The sequence below is a fragment of the Heterodontus francisci genome, chromosome 2 (assembly GCF_036365525.1).
Source record: "Heterodontus francisci isolate sHetFra1 chromosome 2, sHetFra1.hap1, whole genome shotgun sequence".
NCBI classification, from domain to species: Eukaryota; Metazoa; Chordata; class Chondrichthyes; order Heterodontiformes; family Heterodontidae; genus Heterodontus; species Heterodontus francisci.
In genome coordinates this window covers 175,855,395-175,869,987 of record NC_090372.1, presented here as the reverse complement: position 1 = coordinate 175,869,987, position 14,593 = coordinate 175,855,395, and the positions used below count along the sequence as shown (strand labels likewise).

At 41.7% G+C, this 14,593-nt stretch overlaps 1 protein-coding gene across 1 annotated transcript in view; it reads right to left on the bottom strand.

Annotated features, from left to right (window-relative positions):
- yme1l1b (YME1-like 1b) overlaps nt 1-14,385 on the bottom strand; it is a 62,349-nt gene extending 47,964 nt beyond the window's left edge. Inside the window, exons 1-2 of the mRNA XM_068014092.1 lie at nt 14,220-14,385; nt 3,585-3,713 (exon numbers count right to left, since the gene is read on the bottom strand). Of these exons, the coding sequence (XP_067870193.1) occupies nt 3,585-3,713; nt 14,220-14,249 (159 nt within the window). The 5' untranslated portion in view covers nt 14,250-14,385. The remainder of the gene's footprint in view (nt 1-3,584; nt 3,714-14,219) is intronic.
- Nucleotides 14,386-14,593: the final 208 nt, after the last annotated feature.

Genomic DNA, 14,593 nt, shown 5'->3' with positions numbered 1-14,593 from the left:
TAGATTTGGTATTGTGTAATGAGGTAGGATTAATAAGAGATCTCATAGTAAAGGATCCTTTAGGGGGAAGCGATCATAACACGGTAGAATTTCAAATTCAGTTTGAAGGTGAGCAACTCGGGTCTCAAACCAGTGTCTTCAACTTAAACAAGGGCAATTACAGAGGTATGAAGAAAGAGTTGTCTAAAGCGGGCTGGGAAGATAGACTACAGGGGACGTCAGGTGATGAGCAATGGCAGACTTTTAAGCAGATATTTCATAACACTCAGCAAACATTTATTCCAGTCAGAAGGAAGGACTCGAAGAGAACGATGAAACACCCATGGATAACAAAGGAAGTTAAGGAGAGTATCAAATCAAAAGCAAAGGCGTACAATGCGGCAAAAACAAGTGGCAGGCCAGAGGATTGGGAAGTTTTTAGAAACCAGCAGCGGGTGACTGAAAAACGAATAAAGAGGGAGAAAATTGATTGTGAGTAAATTTGCAAGAAATATAAAAACAAACAGTAAGATCTTCTATGGGTATATTAAAAGGAAGAGAGTAGCTAAAGTAAGTGTGGGACCCTTAGAGGATGAGGATGGGGAATTAACAGGGAAATGGCAGATAATTTAAACCAATATTTTGTATCAGTCTTCACGGTGGAGGACACTATAAACATCCCAACAATAATAGATGAGCAAGGTGTAAATGGGAGGGAGGAACGTGTAACAATCTCCATCACGAGGGAAAAGGTGCTGGACAAACTGATGGGACTAAAGGCAGACCCTGCAAAACCCTGCACCCAAGGGTTTGAAAAGAAGTGGCTGCAGAGACAGTGGAGGCATTGGTCATAATGTACCAAAACTCACTGGATTCTGGTAGGGTACCAGCAGATTGGAAAATCACTAATATGACACCCCTATTCAAGAAAGTAGGGAGGCAGAAAGCAGGAAACTACAGTCCAGTTAGCTTAACATCAGTCATTGGGAAAATGGTTGAGTCGATTATTAAAGGAAGAAATAGCAGGACATTTAGTAAAACATAATGCAATCAAACAGAGTCAACATGGTTTTATGAAAGGGAAATCATGTTTGACAAATTTGTTAGAGTTCTTTGGGGATATAACAAGCAGAGTTGATAAAGGTGAATCAGTAGATGTTGTATATTTGTATTTTCTAAAGACGTCTGATAAGGTGCCACATAAAAGGTTATTGCACAAAATAGGAGCTCAGGGTATAGGGGGTAATGTGTTGGCATGGATTGAGGATTGGCTAACACACAGAAGGCAGAGAGTCAGGATCAATGGCTCTTTTTCAGGTTGGAAAGCCGTAACTAGTGGAGTGCCACAAGGATCAGTCATAGGGCCTCAGCTATTTACTATCTACATTAATGACTTAGAGGAAGGGAGAGTGTAGTGTATCCAAATTTGCTGACGATACAAAAATAGGTGGGAAGGCATGTCGTGATGAGGACACAAAAAATCTGCAAAGGGATATAGATAGGTTAAGTGAGTGGGCAAAAACTTGGCAGATAGTGTTCAATGTGGGAAAGTGTGAGGTCATCCACTTTGGTAGGAAGAATAAAAAGGCAGATTATTATTTAGATGGAGAAAGACTACAAAATACTGCAATACAGAGGGATCTGGGTGTTCTTGTGCATGAAACACAAAAGGTTAGCATGCAGGTGCAGCAAGTAATTAGGAAGACAAATTGAATTTTTGCCTTTATTGCTAGGGGGTTAGAGTTTAAAAATAGGGAAGTCCTGTTACAGGGTGTTGGTGAGGCCACACCTGGAGTACTGCGTACAGTTTTGGTCCCCGTATTTAAAAAAGGATATACTAGCATTGGAGGTAATTCAGAAAAGGTTCACTGGGCTGATTCCTGGGATGAAGGGGATGCCTTATCAAGAGCGGCTAAGCAGGTTCGGCCTTTATTCATTCGAGTTTCGAAGAATGAGAGGTGATCTTATAGAAACATATAAGATTTTAAGGGGGCTCGACAGGGTAGATGTTAAGAAGATGTTTCCACTAGTGGGGGAATCTCGAACTCGGGGACATAATTACAGAATAAGGGGGCACACATTTAAAACTGAGATGCGAAGGAATTTCTTCTCTCAGAGGGTGGTGAATCTCTGGAATTCTCTGCCTCAGAGAGTTGTGGAGGCTAGGTCACTAAATGTATTTAAGGAGGAGGTAGATAGATTTTTGAAATCTCGGGGAGTCGAGGGTTAGGCAGAGCAGGCCCGAAAGAGGAGTTGAGGCCTGGGACAGATCAGCCATGATCTTATTGAATGGTGGGGCAGACTTGAGGGGCTGAATGGTCTACTCCTGCTCCTACTTCTTCTGTTAGGTTCACTTCTGACCTTATGATTGAAGGAAGGTCATTAATGAAGCAGCTGAAGATGGTTGGGCCTAGGACACTACCCTGAGGAACTCCTGCAGTGATGTCCTGGAGCTCAGAAGATTGACCTACAATAACCACAACCATCTTCCTTTGTGCTAAGTATGACTCCAACCAGCGGAGAGTTTCCCCCCCGATTCCCATTGACGCCAGTTTTGCTAGGGCTCCTTGATGCCAAGGGCAGTCACTCTCACCTCAGTTCTTGTGTTCAGCTCTTTTGTCCATGTTTGAAACAAGGCTGTAATGAGGTCAGGAACCCAAACTGAGCGTCACTGAGCAGGTTACTGCTAAGCAAGTGCCGCTTGATGGCACTGTTGATGATATCTTCCATCACTTTACTGATGATTGAGGGTAGGCTGATGGGGCGGTAAGTGGCCGGGTTGGACTTGTCCTGCTTTTTGTGTACAGGACATACCTGGGCAATTTTCCACATTGCTAGGTAGATGCCAGTGTTGTATCTGTACTGGAACAGCTTGGCTAGGGGCACGGCAAGTTCTGGAGCACAATAGGCTAAATGGACTACTCCTGTTCTTATGTTCCTAAGAACCAAAACAATGCAATAAGCAAGACCAGCTACCTGTATAAATTTGACGGACAAAGTACGTACTGTTACTCATCTTAAACATTGCCACTTTAAGAACACAATATACTGACTTATTGGACATGGTGCAACTATTTTGTTTGTTACAATAAACTGCAAAACCTCTTGGCATTTAACGTTCTTTGACATGACGCTCACACTTCATGTATGAGATTAGACAATGTTCATTAGCAAAGTATTCAAGGGCTTCATAGCAAAGCCCAATCCTGTTCTTGTCCAATGCTTACGTATACATACTTTCCAGCAGAATTCTGGAAATAGCAGCAGGAATCTGGAGTAATTTTGCCTTCACTATAAATAATATATATGTGGGTTCTCTGTGTAAAGGTTTTGCCTACAACTGTTTGGAAGTTAATTTGCTCTCTAGTTAAAAGATCAGACAATATAACATTGTGTATAATAAACAATTTTTTAACAATGCCTTATATGGTAATAAAATCTTAAGTTCTAATCATTCTGATGCTTGTTGTAGGAGTGCAACTTCAGACAGTGGCAATATTTTAAGACACCAAACAAGTATAAATAAAAATTATGAAAAACTTTAACATTTTAGATCTTATTTCACCAATTCCTCTTACATTAAAGATAATTGAACCAAACATTACCTCATTGATTTGATCACGTTCTTGGGGTGCTTCTCGTTGCAGACATTGTATAGATGCAGAACTGACCGAGCTTGCTGAGCTTTTAAGGGAATGGAAGGTGCTGATCAACTGACTCAAAGGGATGGTTACCTACAAAATTCATACAATAAGGATTTTGTTATATTTCGCATTTTAAGTAGCTTTTAATTTTCTCAAATTTAGGCTAAAAAAGCTAAAGCAGCTAAACATACATGACAATGGAAAGTTTTAGGTTTAAGGGCAGCACAATGGCGCAGTAGTTAGCACTGCAGCCTCACAGCTCCAGCGACCCGGGTTCAATTCTGGGTACTGCCTGTGTGGAGTTTGCAAGTTCTCCCTGTGAACCGCGTGGGTTTTCGCCAGGTGCTCCGGTTTCCTCCCACAGCCAAAGACTTGTCGGTTGATAGGTAAATTGGCCATTATAAATTTCCCCTAGTATAGGTAGGTGGTAGGGGTATATAGAGAAGGTGGGGATGTGGTAGGAATGTAGGATTAGTATAAATGGGTGGTTGATGGTCGGCACAGACTCGGTGGGCCGAAGGGTCTGTGTTTCAGTGCTGTATCTCTAAATAAAAAAAAATAATTAAGTGAACAAATAATTTTACTTCAAGACATATTTAATATTGATTTCAATAATGTGATCATAATATTACTCCATATACTCGGATATCAATTCGGCTGTTGTAAACAAGTAGTATTTGCAGCGAAAACCATACTCAAATTTCACTGCACATCTGCTTCAAACTCAAGGCTACCCAGCCTGCACCAACCTGTTATCCAGCAACTTGAAGCTAAAATCAGCCTGACAGGAGATTGGTAATTTTTCCAAACTGGGCATCTACATCAAAAAAGAACTTGCATTTATATAGCACCTTTCATGATTTCAGGACATCCCATAGCACTTTACAGCCAATCAAGTACTTCTGGTGTAGTCACTGCTCTAAAGTAAAAAAAAAGTCATAAAAATGGAGGGGTTCCTGATATTTGCTGCCTATCAAATGTATATTGAGTTTCTCTAATGATTAATGATCAACTAAAATTAGAATCCTTGGGCGGAGGTGTGATTACAGGACCTTTTAAAACTGCTTTATGCAATTTTTATGAAATCTGCTATTCATGCATTGCAAATAAGTGTCTCTCAGTTTGGTCAATTTAAGGGAAAACTTAAAAATTGCCACCTAATCAAAACCAATGGGCAGCATATTAAGTTGATTCTGTAAAGATCTGCAAAGGTAGCCACTCTCGTTTTGATCAAAGCAATAGCATGAATTTTGGTGATTTTTAAATGCCAATTACTAAACAACTTTTAAATGCATTGAAGCTGTTCTAAAATACCACATGAATAAGATTAAGCAAACTGCTCTTGCAGCAAGACGATTAAGGGCTGTGGTGTTTATGGATAAACAATTTTTGATCAGTTGGAACACTTATTCCAAAATGAGCTGCAGAGCAAGTTATACAAGTAGACTTTCTTTGCTTGATATGCAGTGCACACACTCGCTCTGTAGGGATACAATGCATGGATGCTGAGCGTGCTTAGCAGCAAACTGACAACAACCAAGGCTGAAGAACCCAACTGTGCAATTAGATACTACTGGAATATCGTAAGCTGCAATTTTAGCTAGTTAAAGTTAAACAGGGAGAAATTCCTGTAGCTAATCCAGCTCGGGCGAGTATAACCATTAACTTGCAAGGTTATTGGAGTCAAATGGGAATAGTATTGGCCCCAGACATAGTAATTAATGAATCTGGGTTAGTTGTTCAGAACGAGTTATCTGGATGCATTTTTGACCAGACTGGCTCAGGTATTGGGTTACTGAATGTGCCACTGAGGCCTGACTCAATCTTCGATCACCATATTTCCATGTTAAAATTAACATTTAATTTTAAAATCATGATCTAAGCACAGGCTTAAAAAATTCAATTTTTTCTTCTTAAAAGTATAGCATTGAGTGGTAAAACTTCGAAAAAAAACCCAGCAAAATTAGCACCATTCCAACTTGCAGTGTTTTACTTATGAACACACAAATTCGGAGGAGTAGGCCACTCAGCCCTTTGAGCCTGCACCGCCATTCAATTAGTTCATGACTGAACTGATTACTCCACATTTCCACCCCACTGCTTATCAAGAATCTATCTACCTCGCCTTAAAAATATTCAAAGACTCTGCTTCCACCACCTTTTGAGGAAGAGAATTCCAAAGACTCACGACCCTCAGAGAAAAAAATTTCTCCTCATCTGTCTTAAATGGGCGACCCTTTATTTTTAAATCATGACCCTTAGTTCTAGATTCTGCCACAAAGGGAAACATCCTTTCCACATCCACCCTGTCAAGACCCCTCAGGATCTTTCATGTTTCAATCAAGTCCAGCTGATACAAACCTAGCCTGTCCAATCTTTCCTCATAAGACAGCCTGCCCATTCCAGGTATTAGTCTAGTAAACCTTCTCTGTACTGCCTCCGACGCATTTACATCCTTCCTTAAATAAGGAGACCAGTTCTCCAGAGTGTCATTTTGTTCTGCTGCATTTAGAGTTAACTGTCTAACTTAACAGTAACTGATTTCTTACTGAAAGAAGCTATATATAGCTGCAATAACAAAGCTCTGCAAATAACAATTAATGTTTCAAGCAAAAATTATAAATTTTTTAAATAAAAACCAAATGCAGAGTTCTGTAACCAAAACAAAACCTGTTTTAACAAGAGCAATTCAATTACTGTTAATCCATAAGAAAATGCCTAAATGCAGCAGAACAAAAGGACACTCTTGAGAACTGGTCTCCTTATTTAAGATGATTGACGAAGGAAGGGCAGTGGATGTTGTCTATATGGACTTCAGTAAAGCTTTTGACAAGGTCCCTCATGGCAAACTGGTACAAAAAGTAAAGTCACACGGGATCAGAGGTGAGCTGGCAAGATGGATACAGAACTGGCTCAGTCATAGAAGACAGAGGGTAGCAGTTGAAGGGTGCTTTTCTGAATGGAGGACTATGACTAGTGGTGTTCCGCAGGGATCAGTGCTGGGACCTTTGCTGTTTGTATTATATATAAATGATTTGGAGGAAAATGTAGCTGGTCTGATTAGCAAGTTTGCAGACGGCACAAAGGTTGGTGGAGATGCGGATAGTGATGAGGATTGTCAGAGGATAAAGCAGGATATAGATCAGTTGGAGACTTGGGCGGAGAAATGGCAGATGGAGTTTAATCCGGACAAATGTGAGGTAATGCATTTTGGAAGATCTAATACAGGTGGGAAGTATACAGTAATTGGCAGAACCCTTAGGAGTATTGACAGGCAGAGAGATCTGGGCGTACAGGTCCACAGGTCACTGAAAGTGGCAACGCAGGTGGATAAGGTAGTCAAGAAGGCATACGGCATGCTTGCCTTCATTGTTCGGGGCACAGAGTATAAAAATTGGCAAGTCATGTTGCAGCTGTACAGAACCTTAGTTAGGCCACACTTAGAATATTGCGTGAAATTCTGGTCGCCACACTACCAGGAGGATGTGGAGGCTTTGGAGAGGGTACAGAAGAGGTTTACCAGGATGTTGCCTGGTCTGGAGGGAATTAGCTATGAGGAGAGGTTAGATAAACTCATTGTTTTCACTGCAACGACGGAGGTGGGGGGAGGGGGGCGACATGATAGAGGTTTACAAAGTTATGAGTGGCATGGACAGAGTGGATAATGAGAAGCTTTTTCCCAGGGTGGAAGAGTCAGTTACTAGGGGACATAGGTTTAAGGAGCGAGGGGCAAAGTTTAGAGGGGATGTGCGAGGCAAGTTCTTTACACAGAGAGTGGTGAGTGTCTGGAACTTGCTGCCTGGGGAGGTGGTGGAAGCAGGTACGATAGCGACGTTTAAGAGGCATAATGACAAATACATAAATAGGATGGGAATAGAGGGATACGGTCCCCGGGAGTGCAGAAGGTTTTCGTTTAGACAGGCATCAAGATCAGCGCAGGCTTGGAGGGCCGAATGGCCTGTTCCTGTGCTGTACTGTTCTTTGTTCTTAAGGAAGGATGTAAATGCGTTGGAGGCAGTACAGAGATGGTTTACTAGACTAATACCTGGATGTGGTCATGAAACACATTTGGAGAGGGGTCATTTGGGTAGAACATTTAAAATAAGATTCAAGTCAGCTGATGAAAGCTGCATAACTACTTCATTTTATAAAGTAAAATTATAGTCACTTTCAGGTTTCTCAGTAAAAGTAGTGTCATGCTGGGCCCCCAACTGCCAAGAACGAAGCTTATTAATTTCAGCACATGGACATTAAATTTCAAGTTGTTGCTGGGAAGCAGGAAAGGCCTGTTACAAGGGCTACCAGACACTTGGCTGGAAGACATTTACATATCAATAGGGACAGGAGAGGTTACTCCCCTTATCCATTTAACCCACAATGGACTTTGAGCACCAGACATTGAAGACAGGGAAGCGCATTCCAGGCCCTAAGATGATACAATCAACACATGGTCAGACCAGCAAGTCGCATGACTAACCCACTTGGCAACCTGGGTTTTTTTCTGAATTGCACAAACAGTTTGAACTCCATGTCTGTTTGCTCCTGGACTGAAAACACCTCTCTTGGCTGGCTCACCACAGCCTCTCCTCTCTGCTCCCATCTCTCTCTCACGGAACTCCAAATTCACTAAAGACACATGAACCCCAAGACAGAAAAGTCTCCTACAGCAAACAAGGTTTAAGAATACTGGGCCCCAATTAAAAGCAAGATCTACCGACAATCAAGGTCTCTACAGTGAGCTCGAAGATCCGTAACAAAAACCCTCTTCAGAGATTGCCTCAAACTTTCCCACTTTATTTTTTCTGCTCTGTTCTGTCTCTATCTGCACTTGTATCGCGTATGCATGCCAGAGTGGGTGCATCGTGTATCAGTAGGCATTAACCGAATTAGAGTTTAATAAATTTCAACCTTTCTTCTTTAAACCTAAGAAAATCTGTTTGTGCTGGTTTCTTTGCCTTATAAATTGGAAAGCAGTGAACAAGGATTCACCAAGACGGAGTTAAAAACAGTGCGTTTAAAATTAAGCCCTGTTACGGTAAGACCAGGTGAAGGTGGAGAGGGACCCCTAGACCCCTTTCTCACCTTGTCGCAACAGTAGATTAATGTACTGAACTGTGTATGTACACTTAATTGATTTAAATTGGCATTTATATAATTTTATTGCTTCCTGCCATCCTGCATGCAGACTTTTTTGCATTATTATGTACGATTTCAAGTATATTTTTATCTCAACATTGCAGCTCATTAATATGTGTATGAAGCATTCAAGTCTGCAATTTCCACAGATTATTTGATCTCATTGTCTCATCAGAATAAGTATTATGATATCTCAAAAGAAAAGGCCCAATTACTCAGGAGCCACAATTTTTCACTTTCTAGAACAGCAGTGGCACAGGTTAGGTTGCCTGCTCTCTTAGGGTAACCGAGAGATGAGAGAGAATCTAAAGTAATGACTCTCCTCCATTTAAAAAATCCAGTTATAATATGGGAAAAATCCAATAACTGTGCTCATTTCCTTTAAATATTTTCTTTTACAAATTCCTATATCCACTATTTATAATGGAAACTGTCTGTCAATTGGTCATGCTGTTATTCAAGCCATTGGCAGAAATGTCTCATTACAATGATAAGTTTACATTAATGGATTTCATTATAAATATAGACAATTTATAATGGTAATATAGAAATGGGTAAAGATTATGAGATTTTAAACTGAAGTCTGAATTTTACCTGAACACCCTGGTCCAATTCTCCCCTTGGCTCGAAACCAGCTTCATATGAAAACTATACTTGATGTTGACTTTCTACATGCAACACCATGGAAAATCAACTAATAAATTATAAATCTTACTTTCACAGATACTTCCTGTCAACTTTTTCTATTATAAATTCCTCTGCCCAAAATGAAAACTGATGCAAACTTGTGAGACTGTAATTACTTTGTTGCCAATGGCAGCACTGTGGTGCCCTCGTTTTACCTCTCCCAGGTTGTCCAGAAAATCCTATATGCCAAAATGGGACATATATGGCACATATTAATTTCATCAGCTAGACAAAAGGCTGAATTTTACCAGCCCTCCAACGGAGGTCATGGCCGGGGTGGGGGGGGGGGGGGGCTTGGAAAATTTTCCAGGAAGGCCCGACCTATGCTAATCATATTAAAAGTAATGAATAACCACTTACCTGGTAGCGACAGCCATCCCACACTGATATTCTGGCTGCTGCCAGAACTCCCATGCCCTCAGATCTCCGTACAGAGGCCCGAGGCATGACACTGGTGGAGAGGGGCAAGGAGTGAAATTTGCAGAGCGGGGGTTGGTGGGCAGGATTTGAGGGTCAAAGGTGCTGAAGTTGTGAGGTGAAAGTTCAGCATAATAAAAAGTGGTTTTCTGGGGCGATAGGTTTTAGTTGTTGAGAACTTGGTTGGGGGGTGGGGGAGGGAGGATGGGAGAGGGCATTCAAAGTTTAAATAAAATTTTATTTCTAATTTTAGTGTGGCTGGACCTTTAAAAATTTGAATTTACTTGAAGGGCTCGAGGCCCTTTAAAAATACACCGGCGCTTGTGCAGTGGCACCGGATGCCGTTGACGGGGACAGAGCAGTTGCCCCCCCCCCCCTCTACTTAACCGGGGGAAAGCCAACTTCAACAGGATAAGAATGGAACTAGGGCAAATAAATTAGTGTCAAAAGCTGGCAAGAAAACTGGTAGATGAAGAATGGGCTACCTTCAAATAAGAGATAGCTCGGGCACAGTCAAGGTACGTTCCCTCGAAGGGGAAAAGTAGGGCAAACAAATCCACATGTCCCTGGATGACAAAAGAGGCAGAGATTAAGATAAAGAAAAAGTGTGCTTATGACAGATGCCAGGTAGAAAATACTATTGAGAACCAGACTAGAAGGTCCAGAGGGGAAGTGAAAAAGCAAATAAGAGAAATAAAGAGAGAGCATGAAAAGAAACTGGCAGCTAGCATTAAGGGAAATCCCAAAGTTTTCTATAGGCATATAAATAGTAAAAGGGTGGTAAAAGGAGTAGGGCCGATTAGGGACCAGAAAGGGGATTTACACATGGAGGCAGAGGACATATAGCTGAGGTATTAAATGAATACTTTGCATCTATCTTTACCAAGGACGATGATGCAACCCAGGCAATGTTGAAAGAGGAGGCAAGTCAGACACAAGAGGGGTTTAAAATTGATAAAGAGGACGTATTAGCTAGGCTGTCTGAACTTAAAGTGGATAAAGCACCAGGGCTGGATGAGATGCACCATGAGGGAAGTGAGGGTGGAAATCGCAGAGGCGCTGGCCATAATTTTTCAGTCTTCCTTAGACTCAGGGATGGTGCCAGAGGACTGGAGAATTGCAAACATTACACCCTTGTTCAAAAAAGGGTGCAAAGATAATCCCAGCAACTATAGGCCAGTCAGTTTAATTTCGGTGGTGGGAAAACTTCTAGAAAAAATAATTTGGGACAAACCGCAGCCTCAGAGCTCCAGCGACCCAGATTCAGTTCTGGGTACTGACTGTGTGGAGTTTGCAAGTTCTCCCTGTGATTGCGTGGGTTTCCGCCGGGTGCTCCGGTTTCCTCCCACAGCCAAAGACTTGAAGGTTGATAGGTAAATTGGCCATTGTAAATTGCCCCTAGTGTAGGTAGGAGAATGGTGGGGATGTGGTAGGGAATATGGGGTTAATGTAGGATTAGTATAAATGGGCGGTTGTTGGTCGGCACAGACTTGGTGGGCCGAAGGGCATGTTTCAGTGCTGTATCTCTAAATTTAAAAAAATAAAATCAATAGTCACATGGACAAATGCAAGTAATTAAGGAAAACCAGCATGGATTTAAGGGAAAATCATGTTTAACTAACTTGCTGGAGTTTTGAGGTGGTAACTGAGAGGGTTGATGTGGTGTACATGGACTTTTAAAAGGCATTTGATACAGTGCCACACAACAGACTTGTGAGCAAACTTGTAGCTCATGGAATAAAAGGGACGGTAGCAACACGGATACAAAATTGGCTGAGTGACAGAAAACAAACAGTAATGATTAATGGATGTTTTTTGGGCTGGAAGGAGGTTTGCCATGGAGTTCCCCAGGGATCTGTGTTGGCACCCTTGCTTTTCCTGATAATATATTCATGACCTAGACCTTTGTGTACCCGGCACAATTTCAAAGTTTGCAGATGATATGAAACTTGGAAGCATTGTGAAATGTGAGAAGGATGGTGTAGAACTTCAAAAGGACATAGGCAAGTTGGTGGAATGGGCAGACAGATGGCAGATGAAGTTCAATGCAGAAAAATGTGAAGCGATTCATTTTGGTAGGAAGTACATGGAGAGACAATATAGAATAAAGGGTACAATTCTAAAGAGGGTGCAGGAGCAGAGGGACCTAGGTGTATATGTGCATAAGGCATTGAAGGTAGCAGGACAGGTTGAGAGGCCAGTTAATAAAGCATACAGTATTTTGGGCTTTATTAATAGAGGCATAGAGTACAAGAGCAAGGAAGTTATGTTGAACTTGTATAAGAGACTAGCGCGACCTCAGCTGGAGTATTGCATCCAGTTCCGGGCACTGCACTTTATGAAAGACGTGAGGGCATTGGAGAGAATACAGAAAAGATTCACGAGAATGGTTCTAGGGATGAAAAATTTCAGTTATGAAAATAGATTGGAGAAGGCTGAGAGGTGATTTGATAGAGGCATTCAAAATCATGAGGTGTCTGGACAGAGTAGATAGAGAAAGTGTTCCCACTCGTGAAAGGATCGAGAACGAGAGGGCACAGATTTACAGTATTTGGTAAGAGAAGCAAAAGTGACGAGAAACTTTTTGACGCAGCGAGTGGCTAATGTCTGGAATGCGCTGCCTGAGAACGTGGTGGAGGCAGGTTTAATTGAAGCATTCAAAAAGGGAATTAGACAGTTATATGAAAAGGAAGAATGTGCAGGGTTATGGGGAGAAGACAGGAAAATAGAACTGAAGGAACTGCTCTTTCGGAGAGCCAGTGCAGACACGATGGGCTGAATGGCCTCCTTCTGCACTGTAACAATTCTATGATTCTCTCCTGCCCTCTGCCCTATCAAACACCTGCCCTTTGTTCTCTCCCCACCCCCCCCCCTCCCCTCCCCTTCACTTCACTTGCTTAAAACCTTATTCTTTTCTAACCTTTGCCAGTTCTGATGAAAGGTTACAGACCTGAAACGTGAACTGTTTCTCTCTCCATACTGCCAGGCCTGTTGAGTATTTCCAGCATTTTTTGTTTTTATTTCATACTATTTTGTCCTTGCACTAGACCTTAATTAGAATACTGCTTCCAGTTTTGGTCTCCTCACATGATGGGTGATATTGAGGCTTTGGGAAAGTTGCAGAACGCAGCCACAAGTTTAATTTTCAGTTTGAAGCGTCTTACCAACCAAGATAAGCTCAAAGAGCAGGGACCATACTTCAGAGAAACATGGATTTAGGAGTTATTTGATTGAGGTTTATAAAAGCATGATGGGAATAGATTATGTTTCTGTAAACAGTTTGTTTTAATTAAATAGATTAGGAAGGACTATGAGTCACAATCTCATGTATTGTAGGCCAGAACAAGGTTAGATGTTATCTTCCCACTGTACCATTGAACAGGCTTGTGCAGTGAACACTGCATCCCTTCAAGCAAGAGCTGGACTTATTTCTAGCTGGGGTGGAGATCAGTTTACACAAAAGTTACACATTGTACAACAATAATAGCCAGAGTGATCCTCTAAACTGGTTTCAGTCACCTAAGAGGGTCAGAGAGGAATTTTCCAATTTTTTCCCTAATTGGCGTGGGTCTTTATCTGTTTCTTCGCTGGGGAATTGTCAGATTTTAGTCCCTTAAGTTTCCCCAACCTTTCTGCAGATATAATTTCAATTTCCTCACTCTTTTTAGCTCCTAGATTATCATCCATTTCTGGTATGATATTTTGTGTCTTCTACTGTGAAGACAAAGTATTAGTTCAGTGCCTCTGCCGCTTCCTCATTTCCCATGGTAATTTCTCCTGTCTCTGCTTCTAAGGGACCAACATTTAGTTTAAATGTTCCTTTTTATCAGAGCAGTTTTAAGAGATTCCAGATATCCAAAACAACCAATTTCCATTCAATTAGAAAAACAATAAACATCCATGGTCATGTGAATTTTTTTTAATTCGCTTAGATGAGCAAATATTTTATACTGCTCATTACAAAGCTACTGTGACACGAATGCAGTTACTGACACCGCTCGCAATGGCACATTTTGTCCGGAGGACTTGTTTTAGTAGAACAAGCTCCTCTGTCATCTTTCACTCCTAGTTAATCATCTGGTCACTGTCACCAGCGGCATCCGTGTACAGACACAAACAAAGAGGGCTATCAACGCGCGTTACTTACACACACACAATGTGTGTGCGGTGGACGTGGCCAGGCCATTCAATCGGACGAGAGAGGTTTCAATCTGTAACTAAGCAGACAGTGCTTTGACTTTAGTAGCTGACTGTAACCATGTCCCAGTGACTGCCTTAATTTTCCGCCTGGGCCTCAACTCCACATCATGTCGGCCTGTCAGCCACACACACCCACCCCTGCGGCCAACTCCTTACCTGCGGCTGAAATGTGGACAGAGAAAACATTTCAAAGCCCGGCTTGACCTGTATGAACCAAAAAACACTCTAAGATCAGAAACTCCACTCTGTCCGCACCGAAAACATCCAAACAACCAACCAACCGCTGGCTGCCCTGAAAATGGCTTCCTCTCTGTGACGTCAACTTAACGCTACTTCCGGACCAGCGTTACTATTTCCGGGTCACGTTTGTATATCGTCAACACCGTTCCCTGCAGTGAAGTACCTGGAGCCCAGTCAACTCAATGAGCACCAGAGGGATTGGAGTAGATTGTGAACACAGAAAATAATATTTTGGTTTAATGTTTCCTTTATTTTATTTATCATTATGAATTTATTGTTTGTGCTCTTTT